The sequence below is a fragment of the Stenella coeruleoalba genome (assembly GCF_951394435.1).
Source record: "Stenella coeruleoalba genome assembly, chromosome: 9".
Classification (NCBI taxonomy): domain Eukaryota; kingdom Metazoa; phylum Chordata; class Mammalia; order Artiodactyla; family Delphinidae; genus Stenella; species Stenella coeruleoalba.
This window is the reverse complement of record NC_137155.1, coordinates 47,773,344-47,797,164: the sequence shown is the minus strand read 5'-3', so window position 1 is coordinate 47,797,164 and position 23,821 is coordinate 47,773,344. Positions and strand designations below refer to the sequence as shown.

At 38.7% G+C, this 23,821-nt stretch overlaps 1 protein-coding gene and 1 long non-coding RNA gene across 3 annotated transcripts in view; one reads left to right on the top strand and one right to left on the bottom strand.

The window, feature by feature from the left end:
- Positions 1–15,013, top strand: part of COL1A2 (collagen type I alpha 2 chain) — a 36,664-nt gene extending 21,651 nt beyond the window's left edge. For both annotated transcript variants that reach the window (XM_079931181.1, XM_079931182.1), the window contains 22 exons: positions 1,141–1,239; positions 2,428–2,535; positions 3,202–3,255; positions 4,185–4,238; positions 4,968–5,021; positions 5,119–5,172; positions 5,269–5,376; positions 5,753–5,806; positions 6,676–6,729; positions 7,723–7,884; positions 8,624–8,731; positions 9,402–9,509; positions 9,860–9,913; positions 10,002–10,109; positions 10,255–10,308; positions 10,682–10,789; positions 11,257–11,310; positions 11,432–11,539; positions 11,868–12,126; positions 12,544–12,728; positions 13,467–13,709; positions 14,551–15,013. In XM_079931181.1, the coding sequence (XP_079787307.1) occupies positions 1,141–1,239; positions 2,428–2,535; positions 3,202–3,255; positions 4,185–4,238; positions 4,968–5,021; positions 5,119–5,172; positions 5,269–5,376; positions 5,753–5,806; positions 6,676–6,729; positions 7,723–7,884; positions 8,624–8,731; positions 9,402–9,509; positions 9,860–9,913; positions 10,002–10,109; positions 10,255–10,308; positions 10,682–10,789; positions 11,257–11,310; positions 11,432–11,539; positions 11,868–12,126; positions 12,544–12,728; positions 13,467–13,709; positions 14,551–14,697 (2,337 nt within the window). In that variant the 3' untranslated portion in view covers positions 14,698–15,013. The remainder of the gene's footprint in view (positions 1–1,140; positions 1,240–2,427; positions 2,536–3,201; positions 3,256–4,184; positions 4,239–4,967; positions 5,022–5,118; positions 5,173–5,268; positions 5,377–5,752; positions 5,807–6,675; positions 6,730–7,722; positions 7,885–8,623; positions 8,732–9,401; positions 9,510–9,859; positions 9,914–10,001; positions 10,110–10,254; positions 10,309–10,681; positions 10,790–11,256; positions 11,311–11,431; positions 11,540–11,867; positions 12,127–12,543; positions 12,729–13,466; positions 13,710–14,550) is intronic.
- On the bottom strand, positions 4–23,349 carry LOC307191266. The gene is made up of 6 exons (XR_013829676.1): positions 23,163–23,349; positions 17,801–17,973; positions 4,912–5,019; positions 3,177–3,351; positions 2,435–2,515; positions 4–1,225 (listed from the first exon to the last, which is right to left on the bottom strand). It is a non-coding gene; the product is annotated as an uncharacterized lncRNA (long non-coding RNA).
- Positions 23,350–23,821: the final 472 nt, after the last annotated feature.

Genomic DNA, 23,821 nt, shown 5'->3' with positions numbered 1-23,821 from the left:
GCAATGTTTTTAAAACAAATGGTGCCTTCTCCTAAAAACTATTGGTGACCTTGTAACAGCAAACTCCTGACACTCTTCTGTAGTCAAACATAATCTGCAGAGAATATTCAATTTCTAAATTGACAGTAGACTTTTTATGTAATTGCTCATATTTCTTATTTAAAAACCACAGAATTATAAGAAACATAAATGAACTAATATAGGTATTATATTCAGTGATTTATACAAACAAGTATGATATATTTATGACAGTGGCTCGACCTGAGCTAAGGAAAAGTAATATCTTACTAAGATTTAAAATCAATTTTTCCAATGTGTATTGGTGTTCAAAGTCTAAAAGATGAAATCATGAGCCTACTTTTATTTTAAATATTAAATAAATTGATGTCATTTGTCTGTGGTCATTAGAATAACTGGAAAGATTAGTTGGCCCCTAAAGTATATTGTTATGTGGCTAGTTACCATATAGCTGGGATGCCCAAACAAATTTACTGTCATAGAACCATAGTATCATAGAACCAAATTATGACAAGGGCCTTTGAAACAGTTGCAATGTGGGCTTAAATGTTAAATATTCTGGACCACAGAATACTATGTTGTAGTGATATTTACATGCAAATTGGGAAATATTTAGATAGATAGAAAGATAGACACACATACAAATACACACATTTTCATACATATATTCTCTGTTAACTATATTATAGCTGTTATATCACTATTGCATGCAATTGTATAAAGAGAGCATAGATATGAAATATCTAATCTTATTTACATCTGGCATTGCTATTCACCTAAAATGATGGTACTGTGCATAACTGGCATCTATTTTTACCTATGGACCTATCACAAAAAAAGGAAATGAATTCCAAAAGTTGAATATTACACTCTAAAAGCAACAAATTTTGGAGTTGTAGCCATAGAACATTAGAGCTGAATGAGACATTGGAGATTATCTCATCCCATCCCTTCATTTTACTAGTAGAGAAATTAAGGGAAAAATAATTATAATTTGCTAGTAAACTAGACATTTGGCAGAACTAGGATTCAAAAGCTAAACAAGTGTGAACTCTAATGTGTAAAATGGTATCTCTGAAAATGATGAACAGTGTAACACTTCTTCTAATCCCCTTTTCACAGGGGGAGCGTGGTCCCCCAGGTGAAAGCGGTGCTGCTGGTCCTACTGGTCCTGTTGGAAGCCGAGGTCCTTCTGGACCTGCAGGGCCTGATGGGAACAAGGTAAAACTTTGTTACATATTGCTGGTTTGGCCTAGTGTGCTCTAGAATAAGTAAATCCTTTACAGTAGTAAATGAATTGTTTCTCAGATTTTTTTTTAACTTATTTCCAGTTCTGTGATGATTTCCACCTCAGTAAATAACAATCTGATTCCAACTGACCTGAATTATTCCAAAAGAGGCAAAACCCCAGTGTTCTACACACATAAATGAATTAGTATGGGTTTTCACTCTTTTCTCATCACACTATTTATACTTTTGTCTTAATCTAGAAACATCGTATACATTTGGACACTATTTTTAGAGAATGAACTTTTACCTCCCCAACGTCCTACTTCATAAAGTAAAATTTCAAAAAGTAATCTAAATTTTAATAAGATAATTTTATGATGATAAAAATTAACTGGACAGTACATTCATCCCCAAAACATAAGCCTGAAAACTTGTGTTTCAAAATAGAATCTGTGGTTTAGATCTTAAAATAGATGGAATTACACATTTCTGAAAAACAGATTACTTCAACCACAATAAAGAGAAGGTAACATATTACTTCTGATTCTTACCTTTAAGGGGTAAAGATTTGCTATAAAAGGCTATTTTGGTATATGGAAGGATATTGGAAAAAATAAAATAAGGTAAGAGGGAGAGAGGAAGTAAGAAAGGAAATATTGGTTCTGTGAGAAAGTACTTTCAAAGGGTTTTATCTCAGGAGCTAGTCAACAGGTTTTAAGTATGTGGAATTGTAAGGTTTTATAAAAAAATGTAAGCTATAGTCCACACTCTTAAGAAGATTAGAATGTAAACATCTCCCCCGTTGATGAGGTCTCTTTCCACATTTCCTGTCTGAGCTAAGAGACTTCACCTTGAAAAACGTTTGTGGGCATTTTTCACTCTCTGCCTTCCATTGTCGTACCCTCTTCTCTCCCATGCCTGACTCCCTTAAGAGGACTGGGAGCAGGTTATAGAAAAAATCACAGGCACCCATCCTACTACCCTCTTCTCTTTAGTCACTGTGTCATTAACAGCATCTTCCTCGGTTATATTCTCCCTCCTTTCAGTAGGCCTCCTTTGTGTCTAAGCAGGCGAGCATGCTATCCATTAAATGTTTAAATTGGAATGCTTCAAGAGTTTGGCTCTTCATTTTCTTCTTGTACCACAGAAATAACTGATTTCACATGTGTTTGATTCAAGGGCGAACCTGGTGTGGTTGGTGCTCCAGGCTCTGCTGGTCCATCTGGTCCTAATGGACTCCCAGGAGAAAGGGGTGCTGCTGGCATACCTGGAGGCAAGGGAGAAAAGGTAGCCTCTCAGTGTTTGACCTCAATACATATTGTTGATGAACTCTCACAAAGAAGGCTGTGCAAGGTCAACTTTTTTTTTTTTTTTTTTTTACAGTTCTTGGCAGGTGGTCTGGTAGCATTTTGATATCTATCTATATACGTTTCCCTCTGCCACCTAGCACCTACGCATTTCTAAACTCACTAATCTGGCAAAATTCCTTGCTACCATGGAATTTCACGCAAACAGATGGTGTTGAGTAATACATGAGGCTCATTTTAATGCCACTAACAATAATGCCTCAGCCTGCCCTAATTAATGGGAAGAAGCTATATTGAACAGCTGTCAACCGTGCTGCTGCATTAGTTATGCCATAAGAGTGATCAGGCACTGAAGCCCATTGTGATGTTGCCTTATAATTCTGTCCACATGAATTTGTACCTTGCTTGATTACGCTTCAGGAGGGTGTATGGAAATTAGAAAAGAATGTTTAACACTAACTTGGAAAGGGCCTTGAATTATTTTTTCCTCATTCAATATTTTATAGAATGGTAGGGAATCAAAACATTACTAAAGATCTTAAATAAATAAAAGTATTATAGCATCTTCTGTAAAAACACTGTGGATTAATTTTGATTCAAAAATTTGGTCAGAAAACAAACCTTTGCTCTTGCTTTTTACTTTCAGGGTGAAACTGGTCTCAGAGGTGATGCTGGTAGCCACGGCAGAGATGGTGCTCGTGTGAGTAGAATTCTGTTGGTACTCAGATTGTTTTGTTCTGTTTTGTTTTGTTTTACATTTCACTCAATTTGAGTTGAGAAGCTTTCCAAAACTGAACTGACAAAAGAGGGATTCAAGTCTTGTAAAAGAGTATTCCATTCCTTCCTGGACCTATGACTAATAATATCAGTTTACATGTTCCAAAAGAAAAATTCAAATGAGGACTTATCCCCTTGAAAATCATAGCCTGAATTTTCTACCTTCCTTAGTGTTAACTATACCAAGTACAAACTACAGTCCAAAATCTCTAGGTTTAATAGAACATTAAATGATTGTTTATCATAGGGCTTTAGAAAAAACAATAATTCTTACATTTTAGGAAGCCAGAACCTCTAATAAGGTCCTATTTATTCAAATGTATACCCTAAGAATTTATCACTCAAAGAGCAGCTCCAAAGATTAACTGTTAATGCCATGGAGATGCCAAAGATAATCCCATAAAGGTATAATAATCTTACCTAGAGTGTTGATATCATGGCTCTTCCAGGCCATAAGCCACTTGGGCTTTTCTCACCTCTCCCTCAGGCCTGATAACTCCCTGTGGCACATTCATCATATCCTTTCTCCAACTCACACAGTCCTCACAGTTCTTAGCAAGGCTAGTCATTTGCTACTCTCCAGGGAATTTTACAAGAGCAGAGAGTTCAGATCTCCCCATTGTTCCTAACCTGCCCATGACTTAGTTCCATAACCTTCACCACTAGGGTACTCCCCTCCTGAGAGTGGCTTCTCATAGTCTTGATAATTAGAACTGAAATGCTTCAAAGGCTTTCTTGATGTCCACCCAGAGTGTTCAGTCACTGTATAAGCACAGCAAGGGGAAACAGCAAGGGTCACTTTTGACGGTATGGGGGTGTTATTAACAAGACTTGTTTTCTTTTTGGTACTAGGGTGCTCCTGGTGCTGTAGGTGCCCCTGGTCCTGCTGGAGCCAATGGGGACCGGGTAAGCATGCATTTTCACTGAGTTGCAGCTCTCTGAGCCAATGGCGGTATCTAAAATTCCCTGCCACCCTGGCCCCAAAGGGCCCTGGCAATTCATTTTTATGGCTTGGTCTAAAGCCCATTGATTTAAAAACTTATCCATTAGTATGGGGCAGCAAGAAACAAACGCTGTGTGTTGAAAGTTCTCTTTCCCTTCCTGTACACGTGCCAGGTATCTGATCTATACTTCAATCCCTATCATTTGTTTTAAAGTCTTTTAAAGTCTTTCGGGGTTGCCCATTAACAATATCCTAATGCACTGAGCCTTCTTGAAGCCTTCATTGTAAAAAAAAAAAAAAAAAAATCAATAAAATACATAGTGTGCCCATTTCACATTGAACAGTCCACTTAAAATAGACCTTATTTATTGTATAGCACAAATTGCAGCAAATAGATCAGCCCTGTGTCCATCTAAAAATTAAAATGTCCTCCTCCTGGTATTGTGGGCACTGATTTATAGTGTTTTGGCAAGTGTATGACCAATACCATTTCACCCTCCAAAATTAATACAATATTATGCAGAGTAAGAATCCATTTCACTTTTCTCTGTGAGATGTGAATTAGTTATCTCTTTGGATGCAATTGCAAACTCTGGCAAGAGCCCACTGTCTACGCCTGTTCCCTCTGCCTCCTACCTCTTTGAGCATTTGTGTGAGGAACACTGACAAACTCATTTCTGGCCCCCTTATAGGGTGAAGCTGGTCCTGCTGGTCCCGCCGGTCCTGCTGGTCCTCGTGGAAGCCCTGTAAGTAAAAACCTGGGTCGTTTTAGACACTCATAACTTCTAGACACTCATGAATCTAAGATCGCTAAGACATTTTAAAATCCCTTTTCCCACCTAGGGTGAACGTGGTGAGGTTGGTCCCGCTGGCCCCAATGGATTTGCTGGTCCTGCTGTGAGTATCATGTGGCACAGGTTAATCTGAAAACATTCCAAGTTAGCAAGTAGAGTAAGTTGGAACACCTGAACTATAACTGTTCCTTTCCAACAGGGCGCTGCTGGTCAACCTGGTGCAAAAGGAGAGAGAGGAACCAAAGGACCCAAGGGTGAAAATGGCCCTACTGGTCCCACAGGCCCCGTTGGAGCTGCTGGCCCAGCTGTAAGTTGAATTCACTGATGGTCCACACAGCCTCTGCAGTTACCCATGAAATCTTATAACTCAACATAAGTCAATCAAGTGCCTGCTATACATCAGGGAACATACCAGATAGAAGACAATTTTAAAATAAGAGTTAACATTTGCATACCACTTTACACATTATAAAAGTTTCATAAATACTGTTTTATCTCACTTCTTTGATTACCCATAAAGGTGGTAATATTGAAGTAAGGACATTTATTTTATATAACACAGATAATCATTTTACATTTCTAGATTTGATTCTAATAGACATGGGAATGATCCATTTGAAGAAAAGAGTAACATTTATAAAGATTGTTTTCTGATTTGACCATCTTTTCTTGTTTCCATTTAGGGTCCAAATGGTCCCCCTGGTCCTGCTGGAAGTCGTGGTGATGGAGGCCCCCCTGTGAGTATTTACAGTGTATTCTGATAATTTTTCTTTCTTCAGAATCTATTAGGGACAACTTGAAAGTTTGGAAATTTTTGGTAATTTGGACTATAACGAGAGTCTTGAGAGTCAAGCTAACTATTTAAAGAAATTCTGATAATGAAGTCAAGATCAGATTCATGGAATGTTAACTTAATCCCAGCTGGAACTCAGTGCACTGTATGTTGCTACCACTTCACTTGAGGTAGTGATAACCAAAGTTAACCCCAAGTAGTTTGTGAAATGGGTAAAATATTTCTTTGGTACCTTTTATCATTTTGTTGATGCCCCCCTTCTTCTGCCTGATTAGGTCCCTTCCCTTGGTGTCCAGTGCTATCACACTGACTTCCTAGAGACCCAAAGCTCTCCAGGAATCAACTCCTCTGACTTCTTCCTCCTCTCATTGGACAGCAATTAATACACTTGGTCTTTTATTATACCTTCTTCTGTAAACAAAATTACTTAGTGTCCATTCCCTTAGCAGCCAGCCAGGTGGTTAAGTTATTAATATATACAGATCATATATAATAATAGTATAGTGTCTTGTCTTCTTGCTTTTACAACCATCAGGCAATATGTTAGCATTTCAAAAAAGAACTATCAGAGCCTTAATGCAAAATATAGGCATTGCAACTGGGGGCATGCTGGTCAGGAAGCTGTGTAGAGATGGAGGGTCTTCGGGGTCCTGGGTATATTTAACATAATACCCTACCTGAGGCTGTCACTGCCTACTCTTTGGTCCATCCTTGGTCACGTGTACTGAGGATTTTCCAAGGGAGAAATTTCCATCTTACCCAAATTCCTGGAGTTGGTGCTGACTGTGGAATTTTAATGTGCTTGGTTCTTAGGGTGCTACGGGTTTCCCTGGTGCTGCTGGAAGGACTGGTCCTCCTGGACCCTCTGTAAGTAAATCACTTCAAAATGTGTCTTCATTTATTTACTCTAGCCAAAATCCCTAGCCTCTAGTAAGAAACTGGTAAGAAACTCCCTATGAAAAACATGCTACTAATATTTTGCTATTACTTTCCTAATCTGAAATCAGTTTTTCTGAATCATTAAGGCAAAATCATCAGAAATTATATTAGAAATATCAGTTTAAGAGGCTTTTATTCATGTGAACGTAAGTCCCCTTGTCCCCTTTTAGGGGCATGGTCTCTTTGTTAAAAATAAAAAACAGAACAGTTTTAGTCACATATCAGATATTTCTATATCTAATTACCCTTTATGGCCAACATTCTGCCTCCGTTGTTAAAGTATAATTGTTCCTGAATTTAAAGGTGGTTTGGCCTCTAATTTAATTCTGATTCAGACTCTCCTGTCAGGACTCAAGAGAATTTAATTAATTACAAAGGATTAAGTCTTCTGGTTAAGGTTTCAGGGAAAAAAAATAGCGAAGATGTTGATTTCTTGGAATCCTTTCACAGGTTCATAACAGAAAAATCTTCATTCCCTGTAGGCATTTAATTAAACCTAGTTGAGAGCATATGTGATTCCTCAATTATGAGCAAAATGCCTGTATTGGCTTTCTTCAAAAAGAAACAAGCAGAGTCCTCCAAAACCCAAATTCCCATTCATTTACAGCTAGCTCTTATAACTCGACGTAGTTCTGATTCCAGTATGCCAGGTGGCTGGTGGCACCACATTGCTTTTTCTCACAGACATTTGCCATAGCTTCTGCCTCGGTTGTTCACTTTATTACAGCCCCAGGAGAGGAAGATGAAAGTTGCTTCTTTCTACAAGAAAGACTGTTAAGACTTCTAAACATTTCTCCAAAGTGACCAGGATATTATTTTGTTGCTTCGAGTTGTTTGCATCTTAATATTTAGAACCTCAGCTGCTCTCTCCCATCTGTGATGATTAACAGAAAGTAAATGACCTCACGTATTTGCTCACAGGGTATCACTGGCCCCCCTGGTCCCCCTGGTCCTGCTGGTAAAGAAGGACTTCGTGGGCCTCGTGGTGACCAAGGTCCAGTTGGTCGAACTGGAGAAACAGGTGCTTCTGGCCCCCCTGGCTTTGTTGGTGAGAAGGGTCCCTCTGGAGAGCCTGGTACTGCTGTAAGTGATTTCAAACTCCTCTTTCTTAATACCTTGCGTTGAATTAATATAAATCCCTTGTAAAAATCTTCAGGTGGCATATATTTGTTGATGAGTATTGCGGGCTCTCAAGTAGAGCTCAGTTGAGCCAGGAAATCTATCCAACAGATATTGAGGTGTCATGGCTTCAGCAGATGCTCAGAAGGCACTAGATGGAGATGACAATAAGTGAGGGAACTCACTGTTTTATCAATACAGCCCTTTAAGCTGTTGTGAGAGTACCTCACTGGTACTGGGATTAGAACAGCATCCCATTGCTGTGGTCACTCTACTGTAAATTAATCAATATCAGTAAGCTACCAATTTTTTAAACATGCAATGTGCAGTATTATTGCTACTCTAAAATGTGACTTTACTAGACCTGGTGCAGTTAGAGGCCAAGGTCAAAATTTGCTTCCCAGCATAAATTCTATAAGAACTCTGTTCCCTCACTCAAAGATGGCTTCATTAATCCCAACCACATATTTTTAAATGTTGTTCCATTGGTCTCAAGGAGGAACCAGGTACAAAGAAATAAACATGCCAAGATGTAAACTCATTGTCTTCACTAGAGAAAAGACAGCCAAAGATATGTTCTACTAATAGGAGGTCATTAGCCTTTTTCTAAACTGAGGATAAACTCATTCTCAGAAGCCTCAAGCCAACCTGTGTTGTCTCCTAGGGTCTTACAGTAATACTCAGTATTTTTACTGTTGTTTAGGGATCTCCTGGCACCCCAGGTCCTCAAGGTCTTCTTGGTGCTCCTGGTTTTCTGGGTCTCCCAGGCTCTAGAGGTGAACGTGGTCTACCAGGTGTTGCTGGATCTGTGGTGAGTGTTTGACACCATTCTTATTCTCATTAACATAAGAAAAGATTTAAAAGCTGCCACTTCAACTGTGACAGATTGATCAGTGAATAACTCCACTTAAGATTTTTTATTCATAGCATTTTCTTTATACAGATCACATGTCACTTATCTAAGAAGCTTTAATACCACCTTACTTAGACACATGCTATAAAAACACAGCTTAACATTATGCAGAACAATTTTTGTTCTTTTTACATGCTTAAAAACGATATAAGCTCTAATTGCATTTACTCCCCTGCAGTATGAAATGCTAGCATCATCTATCCTGTAGGAAGAATGAAACTCTAGAAGTTCTGAATCATTCTATTAAACCTAATACATGACAGCAACTAGGAACCATCTAATCTCCATAAACTCTCTCAACTTTATGAATTCATTTTATTTGGAAAATCAGATGAAACCAGACTCACCTTGTACAGAGCAACATTCCAAAAGTACATAAAGCTGACCATCTAAGTGTGTAGGAGAAGGGCAAAGATGATACTAATGACACTTCTTACCATTATGTGGCCCACTCACTTTCAATCGACCTTCTCGCTTAAACCTGGAATCCCCTGGCTAACGTTGTTTTGGGAGAATGGGAGTGGCACTCAATCCAATGAGAGGAATTTTGTCTTCTCTGCCTCTTTAGGGTGAACCTGGCCCTCTCGGCATTGCAGGCCCAACTGGGGCCCGTGGTCCCCCTGGTGCTGTGGGTAATCCTGGCGTCAATGGTGCTCCTGGTGAAGCTGGTCGTGATGTGAGTCCAACATTTGGTTTGTAAAATGTAACCTAGCAGTACTTCCTTGTGTGTAACTTTGTATCCTGAGCTGAGGTCTACATGTACTCACCACTCCCAGTATCGACAATCCTAAAAATAACTTGGGCTAGGGAATGAGTCTTTAAGTAGCATACTTCAAGTTGGCCAACATATTAAAAAGAAAATTCTATAAAAATCTAGGTTGGCAAGTTCTTGTTCCTATTTTTAACAGCCTGAAGAGCGGGTTCTCCATTGGGCACTGGGAGTAATGAAGGCAGATAGCTGAACTGTAGGGGTCAGTGAGCTACAGAGCCTCCCTAAGCACCTTAATTGGCATGGTGTCTTCACAGGGCAACCCTGGGAATGATGGTCCCCCAGGCCGCGATGGTCAAGCTGGACACAAGGTCAGTACACCTCACTGTTGTTCTCTAACTTAAAAGGGACTAAACTACAGGCCAGATTGATGCTAAGCTTCATTTCTGCCTTCGGCAGGGGGATCGTGGTTACCCTGGTAACGCTGGTCCCACTGGTACTGTGGGTGCACCTGGTCCTCAAGGCCCTGTGGGTCCAACTGGCAAACATGGACACCGCGGTGAACCTGTAAGTTAATAAATACCAGTCCCTTAATGCTGTCATCCTCAGCAGGCTTCACCTCTGACCTCCCCACACCTGGGAACTGTGGTGGCCTAGGGAGGAGGATCTTGGGCTTGGCTGATAAATTGTGTTTTTCTTTTCTAATTCACAGGGTCCTTCTGGTCCCATTGGTCTGGCCGGTGCTGTTGGTCCAAGAGGTCCTAGTGTATGTACATGGTGAAGATTTCTGTACAACAGTTAGGGAGGATCAGTCCACACTGTACATTAAAAAAGATAAATAATACATAGACTGGATTTTATATATTTTTTGAAAATTTAGTCCATGTGGAGAGTTGCTACAAATACCTTTTAATCTCTTATATTTCAAATCTATTCTTATTTGTATTAAATTATCACAACGCTTAGCCACTTTACAGACAGCTCAACTAAAGCAGATTAAGAGTTGGGAGTAGCACCCACATGGCTTGTAGACCTTTGCATGTCTTGAATTATCTTTGTAAACAGATTGAACAATATTTGTGGAGAATTGAGTGTCATCTTTCAAAGGTAAATGTCCTATCTGTCCTTTTTCTTTATAGGGCCCACAGGGTATTCGAGGTGATAAGGGAGAGCCTGGTGATAAGGGGCCCAGAGGTCTTCCTGGCTTAAAGGGACACAATGGATTGCAGGGTCTTCCTGGTCTTGCTGTAAGTACAATGTGGACATCCAGCATGTACACAGATCTTAAAGTCCTTCAACACAGAATGAACTTCCTCACAATTTCACTGCTATTGTTCTAAACTGTCCTACATCATATTCACTTCCCGTTCTCTAACTCCATAGCTCAGAGGTAATGCTATTTCATCCCAACATGAAAAGGTGAGGGTTAGGGGAGATAGAAATATACGTATATTAAAATCTCCTGGCAACAATGTCCTTCAACCCCACTTAAAATAAATATAATCAGAGGAATGACTAATATTGCACTTCTGAAGTGGCTTGTAGAAAAAAATAACTGAATATAATAGACATAATGAGAGAAAAGAGCCCCATTTTACATTTTCAATTTTCTCAATCCAGAGTCCATTGAAACTAAAGTTTTCCATTCAATTTTTTGAAATCTGTGTATCGACACATGTTCTGAAAGTGTGATTTTCCTATTCTCTCTTTAAAGGGTCATCATGGCGATCAAGGTGCTCCTGGCACTGTGGGTCCTGCTGGTCCTAGGGTAGGTCAACTAAGAGACGTTTATCTCTGAAAGGAGCCTATGGCAGGCAGTGAGCCCCAGACCTCTTCTCCCTTGTGGGGTTTTTGCTGGCTCACACAGACTTGGTTTCCTTCTTCCCTAGGGCCCTTCTGGTCCTTCTGGCCCTTCTGGCAAGGATGGTCGCACTGGACATCCTGGTGCAGTGGGACCTGCTGGCATTCGTGGCTCTCAGGGTAGCCAAGGTCCTTCTGTAAGTATGATTTAGGGAAATAATAAGGGGCATCACTGACCTAAGGGAATATCTTCTTTAGACTAAACCAAGACAATTACAATGACACATTAAAGTAGTCCCCCATTTCTGTATGTTTTCTAAAATATATAAAAATTGTCTGTATGCAATGAGCTCTATAAACCCATCCCTGCAAGTATGCCTGGGAGCAAGTTGTTATTTACATGAACTTGATTCTTTTTTACTTATTAGAACATGCTTTTGTGTGAATCTCGACGGAAAACCTGCTCTCATTCTCTCTCACTGTAACCAAATACAAAGCCTCCTCTTTCTTACTTACACTCTGCAGGGCCCTCCTGGTCCTCCTGGCCCTCCTGGCCCTCCTGGCCCCAGTGGTGGTGGTTATGACTTCGGTTTTGATGGAGACTTCTACAGGGCTGACCAGCCTCGCTCACCACCATCTCTCAGACCCAAGGATTATGAAGTTGATGCTACTCTGAAATCTCTCAACAACCAGATTGAGACTCTTCTTACTCCAGAAGGCTCTAGGAAGAACCCAGCGCGCACATGCCGTGACTTGAGACTCAGCCACCCAGAATGGAGCAGTGGTAGGTTGAGATGTCCAACCAGAATGACCCTTCTCACAAGTTAGGCTTTTCAAAATCAGTTCCCACTGATATTTAGAGGAAAAAGGTATTTGGGTAAAAACTGCATTATGTGAAATCATACCCACTTAATAAAACATTTTCTTCTCCCAACCAGCACCCATTTTCAAGATTGTCTTGATATCTGTTTTTGCCCTTTTCATGGTATTATGTACCCTGATTTGATTTTCATGGAGAGGAGAGGAGGAACTGTCTAATTTAGAAAATAGCCACCCTCTTCCTGTTAATGTGGAGTAGACAATATAACAGTACAATCAGAACTGTTACTTATGGGAATCAGAATCTTTGACTAGTGATTATTAGAACCTATATGCCACTCAATGAGAGGTTTTATGATCTGGGTCTTGTTTTTTCTAAAAGGTTACTACTGGGTTGACCCTAACCAAGGATGTACTATGGATGCTATCAAAGTATACTGTGATTTCTCTACTGGCGAAACCTGCATCCGGGCTCAGCCTGAAAACATCCCAGTCAAGAACTGGTACAGAAGTTCCAAGGCCAAGAAGCACGTCTGGGTAGGAGAAACTATCAATGGTGGTACCCAGGTAAGGAATCCTACAAACATTCCTTCTCCTACTAAATAATATCTTGTTCGGATTATTCGTTTTTTAATTATCTACATTTTAGCCCTTTACCAAAATGGGCTTTTTAAAAGAACCTGCTCTGTTCTTGGGTTTGGTTATATCCTAGATTGCACATTAAAGATGGATTGATTAGACATATCCATATAATTCAAAAATAATTATTCAAATGTGACTTAATTGATAATCGCTGGAGAAACTGACTAACGTCATTAAGTGTGAAGGAGTACTGGCCAGCATGTAGTCCAGTACTCATGCCACATGTATTTTCAAGATATGAGCTTTTCTGAATTTCTAATTAAAAGTTTTCATCAACTTTATTGGTGGGAATTATAGAAAACTAAAGGGGTCTGAATCTCTAGATCCTTGCTCTCTTATTTTAAAAAAAGAAACACGTATATATGTGTGTGTGTGCGTGTGCATGTGCGTGTGTGTGTGTGTGTGTGTGTGTGTGTGTGTGTGTGTATCTGGGCTTTATCTGAAACAGGTCCCTTTTTGAGATGACTTGCCTCAGCTTGGTAGTTCTTATGTTCCTTCTAGGTAGCTTATATTTCAAAGACAAGTGAATTGAGTTTCCTTTAAAAGTACAAGTTCAGATCTGAGTCCATTATTCCTCTCTATACCAGACTGTTTTTTTAAATTTGACTCTTAGTATCTGAGTCCTTCTTCATTTAACTGGAATGCCCATCTTATTCTCTGTAGTTTGAATATAATGTTGAAGGAGTAACTACCAAGGAAATGGCTACCCAACTTGCCTTCATGCGCCTGCTGGCCAACCATGCCTCTCAAAACATCACCTACCATTGCAAGAACAGCATTGCATACATGGATGAGGAGACTGGCAACCTGAAAAAGGCTGTCATTCTGCAAGGATCCAATGATGTTGAACTTGTTGCTGAGGGCAACAGCAGATTCACTTACACTGTTCTTGTAGATGGCTGCTCTGTAAGTAATAGTGAAGTATGGGAATAACATTTATTTGGGAAGTGGGATAGTGGAGCATAGACCATTAAATGAACAGATGAATGAGAGACCAAACTTATTTGATTTCTCTTTCATAAATGTATTTGTTTAAATTCAGGTGGTAAATTCAGAATATTCTTATCAGATCTTGCCTTCTGAAATTTTCTGAAATACTGAAATATATACTCTGTTCCATGTATTAGTTATTTGTCTTCTAACATGAGTTTCTTAAATGATGATGTATACCCATAACTTAAAATTACTTGAGGTTAAAAGGGCCCAAACTGTAATTTATAGTTATATGTATTTTATTTTATTTATTAGTATGACCTATATTTAATTTTTCTTTATGCCTTCTCTATAATATACTATAAATTGAAGAAAATTTAAATTCACTAATAGTAGTACTGCATAGCCACCCTACCACACACATCCTGAAAAGATACTGTAGAAATAAGCCGCTTGGAATATGCATTGGAACGTTTTTTTTTATAAAATTAGACTGGTAGGAAACCTCTCCCTGTAAAGACAGCCCTGATGCTACTGTTTCAAAGATACACTTGTTGATCTGAGACACACATCTTCAGAAGGACATAAGCCAAAAAGTGGTTATTATAATATCTAGTATATAATATTATATAACATATAATTATATATAAATATTATCTAATATATTATATAATTATATATAAATATATGTTCCGTATAATTATATATTATATAATACAATTGTATGCAATATATAATTATATAATATTATACAAGATGGTTAGGTTCCGTAATAGTGCTGCTTTATGTATATTTTTCTTCTCTTTTTAAACAGAAAAAGATAAATGAATGGAGAAAGACAATCATTGAATATAAAACAAATAAGCCATCTCGCCTGCCCATCCTTGATATTGCACCTTTGGACATCGGTGGCGCTGACCAAGAAATCAGATTGAACATTGGCCCAGTCTGTTTCAAATAAATGAACTCAACCTAAATTAAAGAAAAAGGAAATCTGAAAAATTTCTCTCTTGGCCATTTCTTTTTCTTCTTTCTTAACTGAAAGCTGAATCCTTCCATTTCTTCTGCACATCTACTTGCTTAAATTGTGGGCAAAAGAGAAGAAGAAGGATTGATCAGAGCATTGTGCAATACGATTTAATTAATTCCCTTTCCCTTTCCCCCTCTCCAAAAATCTGGAATTTTTTTTTTCAACAGTCTTAAACTTGTTGTGGAAAATGTCAACCTTTGTAAGAAAACCAAAATAAAAATTGAAAAATAAAAACCATGAACATTTGCACCACTTGTGGCTTTTGAATATCTTCCACAGAGGGAAGTTTAAAACCCAAACTTCCAAAGGTGTAAACTACCTCAAAACACTTTCCTGTGAGTGTGATCCACACCATTAGGTGCTGACCTAGACAGAGTTGAGCTGAGGTATCTGTTTTTTGTTCAAAATACAAAGGTGCTAACTAATAGTATTTCAGATACTTGAAGAATGTTGATGGTGCTAGGAGAATTTGAGAAGAAATACTCCTCTGTGTTGAGTTATATTGTGTATTTTTTTTTCATTTGATTTAACATCAGTACTTTACATCTTATTCCCGAATAAAAGTAAGTGGATCGTTTGCCCAACATTGTCCTCTTCTTTAAATTCAGCATTTGTTCTTTGCCAGTCTCATTTTCATCCTCTCCCATGGTTCCAAAGAAGCCTTGTTTCTCGGACAAGCAGAAAAATTAAATTGTACCTATTTTGTATATGTGAGATGTTTAAATAAATTGTGCAAAAAATGAAATAAAGCATGTTTGGTTTTCCAAAGAAAATATTGAGTAGAATTCCTTGCTTCAATGCTCTTTGCAGTATAAATATGGATTATAGCATCTCTAACCAGCCATTAGACCGAGTATTTCTCATTAGATAGGAACTATGCAAAAAGGGCAGTTTGGTATGGTAGAAAGAGCGGAGAACAAGGACCCTGGAGATCTGAGCTCCAATTCTGGCTCAGCTCCTTCTGGCTAAATGACCTTGAGTGCTTTACCTTTCTGAGTTTCAGTTCATCTATAACATGGGGAAGATTCCTTCTCTGAACTGTTAAACATTTGCCCTACTCAAAATACATAATACCTAAGCAACATGGCAATTGTTGACCTAAGTTTATTCTAAGTAGAGGTCCATAGAACTTTTTGGTTTATTATCCATTAAGCACTTTGAAACAGTGGCTGAAAGTTGGTCTATGCACAATTAATACTATTAACTAAAACAGTTTCAAATATTCAGTAAAAATGCCACACACTTAAATCTGATGCAACTGAGTACAATGCCTGTTAAGAGGTAATGTGTGTGCTGTCAATCAGCACAGACAGTTGTGGATAATAGTACCACGAACACCTACCTGTCAAATCAAGTTCATTTTCCCCCGCTGCACCTTTCAATGACATCTTTAATACACTTAAACATAGTAATGTGTCAAGTATAATCTTAAGATTCATTTAGAGCTTATTTCCTGTTGCAGAACATAATTGTGATTGTAATATTTGCCTCCTGTTATAAGTCATCTCGAGATTCAATTAGTTTTTAAAGCAAAAGACTGAACATGATAAACATCTAAAATTAACTCTAAAAAAGTTAACAAGGTCTGCTAACCAAATGGTATCTTCAAATTGTGGTCCTTCCACCACCTAAATCAGAACACTAGAATGCTTATTAAAATGCAGATTCCCAATCCTCAACCACCAAATTAAGATTTAGTAAGGAATCAGTATTCTTTTAAGCACCTTGAAAAATTCTGACATGCACCAATTGGGAAACCACTGGATAAGGTGATTTCAACAATCCTTTGTAGTTTTAACATTTTATGTCTGGCAAGAACGAATCAATATACCTAACCAAGCAACATAAAACTGAACCTCTGGGATCAGAGTACTAGTACTCCCCACAAATTACTAATTGAAACAGCCAAGACAAACTTACATAATAACCAGTTAGAAATCTCTGGATAAAGCATATGCTATGCCCTCAGGCTCACAGTACAAGAACAAACCATAAAGTTGATAAAGTTGGTATAAGGAAGGGAGAAAGAGAAGGAAGAAAACCAACATTTATTGAGTACCAACTACGAGCCAAAACTATGCTACATGTTAGTAATGACTTTTGTCAAACTGTATCCAAATAGGCAGATTTCCTAAGCAAGCAGTCACTTAATAATCATTTAATCATCCTTATGAGATAGTATAGGAAAATAGTTAAATAATGATATATCTGATAGATAACAATAAGGAAATAAATGATAGAATATCTAATAAATACTAATGAGGAAAAAATAATGATATATCTGACAGATAATAATAGGAAAATAGTGAAATAAATTTTTGTATCTCAATAACATTTACGAGGATAATTAAACAAAAGAAAAAATGTAATAGAATGTTACAATCTTTAAAATATAATATTCAAGCACACTGTCATTAAAAATATTTTAAATGCAATGTAAAAATACTGAGTAGGTACATTTATGTAGTAATGATAGAAATGATTTTTATGTCTTAATTATCCAAATCTGCTATAATGTAGTTATATTACTTTTATCATTTACAACAAATTTACTCTTAAAATATCATGAAAAGAAATAAGCAGTCACAAGTGAAAACAATCCTGGTTGAGGAGTGACCAACTCCAGGGGAAGGGTGGTCACCCTCCTGCCCACCCACTTTCTGAAAGAGAAGGAAAATCCTAACCTAAGAGTCATCATTCACCATGTCCCAGCCACTCTGGGGGACACTGGGGAGGGGTGTACAAAGCCATACCAGGCAGCAGCATCCTCAGGGATCTCGCAGCTCAACTGCAGAGAGAGAATAAAATAATGCCTGAACACAATTTTAAACGAAGTGTCCTCTGAGGATAGCAGAGGACACTATTAATTAAGGAGATGGAATCCCAGGAAATTGACCTTAGCCTCATGCAGTAACAGTGATATTTGGATTGAGCTGGCCAGCTCTTGCCAGAGATCTCATATCACCTTCTAGCCTTCTGTCTGGCTAAATGTTTCTTTTCCAAAAGCCACATATTAGAACAGTCTGGTACTTACCGAGACAGGAGGTCCACTGTTAGTGTTTCCAGGGCCTGGGCAATGTCCTGAAGTCTTGGCCTTTGAACGGCAGGTCCCCTCTTCAGAGGCTAATCACCAGACTCAAGGGAACCTCCTCATAACATCTCCCGACCCTTGGTCATGTGAAGGTCAGCTGCCTCTAACTTGTGTTACTGTGAGAGGGAAGAAGATTGCACATGAGAGAGTTGAAGGAGCTAGGTAGCCAAGATGAGGGGAAGAGATATTAATGAAGTCTGGTAAAAAGGGTCATTTAAAATTCCAAAGTCAATACAGCTAATGCACTGGCAAAGAGCAAAGACACCTGAGCAATGCTGAACACATTTATTATGTTTAATGCCAAAAGACTTTTTTATGCTATTCCACTTAATATCACTGAAAAGGAAGTTCAGAAATTGGATTATATGTAAGAAAAGTTGGAAATGTCATTTTGGGTCAGAACAACAATCCATCTAGATAAGTACTTTGCCTTTGACAGTGGCACCAGGGGAAATTTGGGAGAAGCAGTGGTTGGCACTTCCCATGAAGCCAGCCTCAAAACTCCCATTTAATAACCCATTGTAAATCTTTTTTGTACATAGATGTATCTAAACCCTTCCAGAGCCCTCTATCTGTTTTGAAATATGTTGGTATTACAGTACCAACAGGAGAGAGCTAATGCTCAATTGTTAGCTCAGCTTCCTGGCCCTCTGATCAAGGAGCTGAATATGTTTTCTATCCCTGTGCCTGGATCAGCCAGGGATTCAACAACTCAGTGGCCTGGGGGGAGCACCAGCAACTGCAACAATGGGGCCATAGACAGCCCATAATGATTGACTTATCCCTGCAGTTCAATGAAATGAGCATATAATTTGTGGTTGGCAGCCAAGGTTATGCGCACCAGCTCCACCACCGACTAGCCACGGGCCCTTGGGAAAGTCTCTTAAGTTTTCTGAGAATTTGGTTAACATACCTGCTCTCAAGAGATTTCCATCAGCATACCTACTGTGCCTATCTCACAGAACCACTGGGAGGACTAAGTGGGGCATATGTGAAAGTGCTTAATGAAGTGTAGGCAAATGTTACCTGTCATCATTAGGTCTAAAACTTCCAGTCACTTGTAATTTCCTCTTGATTTAAGTTCCTATCCCTGGCCCTCCAGTTTAGGGAGAGGAGAGACTAGAATTTAAATTTAATTAGCACCATTCTCGAACTGGTAGTCTATCAATTTTGAGTTGTGCCTCCCTATCAGTAAAAATGTGAGCTCTTACAACTAATTCTGTTAATCTATTTATATGTAAATGCTATATGTGTACTGTTGCACTAATGTATTATGTGCAATATAAAACCTACATGGAAAAAAATGTTAAAAGACAGAAAATAAATACAAATAGAAAATTCCACACTCCGTTGGATCATTTGGCACACACCTTGGCATGTATCACCTACCCACCCCCATTTCAGAGACTATTGCTCTAAACAGGACTCATGGTGGGCTCCAGGGGAGAACAGGACATCAGTGAACTCCTGAAATAGAGTGCTAAATTTTGTGTGTGTGTGCATATTTATTGGAAAAGGGTCCACAACTTTCTTCAGCTAAGCCAAGGGGTACATGACCAAAAAAGATGTTATAAACCAATAACCAAAAGAAGTACTACCCACTTCATTAAACCTGGACTTTTCTGAACTAGACTTTCATAGCTCACCTTGGGTCTCATACTCAACACGCTGCTTCTCCTATCCCAAGACCCAAGAGAATGAACCAACAATGGCCCAAATTAAAATAGAGGTTTGTCATTCATTCTTTCACTTCGCTGCTATAGACCTCTATCCTATGCTTTAACAAGTCTTCGCACATGCTTTATGACCCAGCCTTATACTCTGCAACATCAAAATGCACCTGTCCACAGAACTTCTTCAAATGAGAACAAAGTCAATAATGGAGATCAATTAATGAGTTATGCCTTTTAGGTAAAATATGCAAATGTAAGTTATATATTTTTTTTTTGAAAAAAAGAAGTTTTAACCTAAAAGGGATTAAAAATCTGGGCACTATTAGAGGTTGTAAGGACAGTAATAGGAACATGTTTTTCAGGGACCCTCAAATCACCTCTTAGAACCAAAATGTCTCCTCTTCATCTGGCTGCTCCCAAGCAGAGCTATTATTCTGAGTCCAAGGTGTAAGAGTAATCTTGGCCAGAATTAGCAATCCTAATGGATGCTAGAAAGGTATCTTTAAAACTACAATTCACTACATATTTAAAGATGTACTTTATTATTACTAATCATAAACACTAAATGTACTTTTCTGCTAAAGTAAATATTTTTCTGCTGCAGCATTGCTGTTGGTGTCCACTGAATAATTAACCATAAACAGCATGGAAAAAAAACAGAAACGATTTTTTTTTTTCATGGAATCTATTAATGCCAGGCAGGATAAGAACACTCACTCACAAACCACTGTGCTGAGTGGATGGCCTTTCTCTCCCTACTGGATGTCACTTCAAGTTCACTGCTCCCCCTGCTGACTGGATAATAGAACACCCCAGTCTTTTAACACTGCCACATGCACAACATCAGAGAATGAAAACTCGGATTTAGGAGGAGAAAATAGAACAGTTTCCTGTGCTTATTTCCTGTCTGCCCCAGACACACAGCCTTCTTTCCAGATGGAGAGATAGTGTCCATAGTGGTCTACCTTATGTCCTCAATGCTCCCTTTTTTTAACTTACCCTCTCTAATCTATCCTTAATATCTCTCTCATAGAGCGAATAAATGGAAGTCCCAAGGAGAAAAACATAAAGCTCAAAAGGAGAATGGCCTTTTGGGTGAGCAGTGCTTCCCAATGCTGCAAATGTTGCCCCCAAATACCGTGAGTAATCCTTCAGGATTTAAGCAAGAGGTTTTAAGGATTATACGGAACAGAGAGAAGAGGATGTGCCAGAAAGAACAGGAGCTTAGTAAGCCGAGCTATCTGGATTTAAATCCTGTCTCCACCATTTCATCATCCATAAAATGGTGATAACGATGGCACTACCCATCGGACTGTTAGGATCGGAAGCAGGAATGCATAGCAGCTTGTGAGGTTGGTGTAGAGAAAGTACCCAGCACCACTGTTATCATTATCCCTACAAGGCTGGATCTTCGTGAAAGCACCCCCCCCCCTTTTTTTTGAATTTTATTTTATTTATATTTTTATACAGCAGGTTCTTATTAGTTATCCATTTTATACATATTAGTGTATAAATGTCAATCCCAATCTCCCAATTCAACACACCACCACCAGCCCCCGCCACTTTCCCCCCTTGGTGTCCATATGTTTGTTCTCTACATCTGTGTCTCAGTTTCTGCCCTGCAAACTGGTTCATCTGTACCATTCTCCTAGGTTCCACATATATGCGTTAATATATGATATTTGTTTTTCTCTTTCTGACTTACTTCACTCTTTATGACAGTCTCTAAATCCATGCACGTCTCTACAAATGACCCAATTTTGCTCCTTTTTATGGCTGAGTAATATTCCACTGTATATGTGTACCACATCTTCTTTATCCATTCGTCTGTCAATGGGCATTGATGGGTGGCATTGGGTTCCCTCCCTGTTTGTTGTTTGGCCTCAGGCGACCCAACACTGGAACCTACCTGGGCTCTGTGGTGGGGCTAATGGTGAACTCTGGGAGGGCTCACACCAAGGAGTACTTCCCAGAACTTATGCTGCCAGTGTCCTTGTCCTCACAGTGAGACACTGCCAGCCCCCGCCTCTGCAGGAGACTCTCCAACACTAGCAGGTAGGTCTGGTTCAGTCTCCTATGGGGTCATTGCTCCTTCCCCTGGGTCCTGATGCACACACTACTTTGTGTGTGCCCTCCAAGAGTGGAGTCTCTGTTTCCCCCAGTCCTGTCGAAGTCCTGCAATCAAATCCCGTTAGCCTTCAACGTCTGATTCTCTAGGAATTCCTCCCCCCATTTCCAGACCCCCAGGTTGGTAAGCCTGACGTGGGGCTCAGAACCTTCACTCCAGCGGGTGGACTTCTGTGGTATAAGTGTTCTCCAGTTTGTGAGTCACCCACCCAGCAGTTATGGGATTTGATTTTACTGTGATTGCACCCCTCCTACCATCTCACTGTGGCTTCTCCTTTGTCTTTGGATGTGCGGTATCTCTTTTGGTGAGTTCCCGTGTCTTCCTGTGGATGATTGCTCAGCAGTTAGTTGTGATTCTGGTGCTCTCACAAGAGGGAGTGAATGCACCTCCTTCTACTCCACCATCTTGAACCAAATCCTTCCCTGAAAACCTTTAACTACATTGCTAAGAAAAGTAATCACCTTTCTACAGGTACTATCTTCTCTGACAGCAGTGGCCTAAAACGGCAACACATCTACAATTCAACTACTACACTTCAATTTTTTCTACCACAAATAGATTCTAGCAAACTTCCAAACCCTCACAACTTTTGGTGAATACTTCTCCACAATCCAATTTTTTAAAGTACTTTTATCAAAAGCTTGAAAATCTTTTCAATTTTTTATAACAACAACAACAAAATAATAATAGTTTCACTCTGACAGTTAAAAAAATAAAAGAAGTAAAATTTCTGACAAATAGAACAAACTTGCATTTAATTGGTCTCTGCCCTATGCCATTAGGTTCTTCCAATTTTTGAGAGAAAGTTTCTGAGCATAGAAATGGCCCTTTTGCTCATTCGGAAGCCAGCTTTTCTACACAAATCGGCTATAACTCATACATGTTGAATTATCCAAACTTCTGACACTTAATTTTCACCAGTTGATTTTCTAAAACTTTGTCTCTGGCAGTGGAAATCCTAACTCAAGAGTTATCAGCACAAGAGATGATCATAATTATTAAATTCATGTCCTCAGGGAAATTTCTTGGCCTATATAAATTTACTCAAGGGTTTTAACATCATTAAATCACCTATTATTGCCAGTGCTTTGAATGTCTATATGAGTAATATTATAAGTGGATCCACTTCAAGGAAACATAAAAGAAGCTCTGATTATAGCTATTTCCAACACGGTTTTTCTATCACTGATTATAAGCCTCCTTTCCTTTATAATACAGAAGTCTAAAATAATTTCAAAAACTTTATCAATGTAACTAAATTAAACTTTCCATCTACTACTTTGCTCATCATGATATGTTCCTAATCAAAAAAGGTAAAAAGACCTTCTTCAGATAACATCTAGAAAATTGCCCATTTAACCATTTTTCTGGATTATTCACAACAGATATTTACTTTTACTTATTGCTGGGCATGCTATTAAAATAGAGTGAACTTACGGTCCATCTGAAGTGCCGTATGTTTTCTTAGATTTTCTTCAACTAAACTATTACAATAAACACTCACCTTGCCATCATAAATTATAAAAAGAGCCGTGCTTTTCTTCTCTCAAGCTTGGGAAGGCTATCTATCAAACAGAGTACAAAGTCCAGTAAATCCTTTGAACCTTTGAAGAGAGAAAGACAAATCAATGCCAAAACTGATGTGCCTTCTCACCAATACACAAATTAAAGTGTGTATTTTATAAGATTTATAGGGTAACTGAGCTCTTTTTATTATCATTTCTGCTAGGTATCTGTCAAGTGAGTCTAATTCAGTAAAATAAATTGATACGTTGGGAGAAATCTCTAGTCTCCATTCTAGGTTGGGGAAAGAAACATGCAGACAGTTTAGTCACCCTATACCACTTGTATTATGATTTAATTGGTCTGAAATATTGTTTTAAAACTCCCTTGGTGATTGTAATATGCAGCCAGTCATGAGAAAAATTGTACGAGACTAAAGCCACAGTAAAATCACTGGTAAAGTTGGAAGTATGTGAATATGTGCCTTTTTCTAGGAAGAAAGTGTGCAATACTTCTCAAAGTTCTTCCAGACCACACATAATATCTACCTAATCAGAACTGCTGGGGGTGGAGCCAAGGCATCTGGTATTTTCAATGAGTAGTGAGGTGATTCTCATGTACTCCCAAAGTTTGGGCACCATTGGTTTATTGCTGTCATCA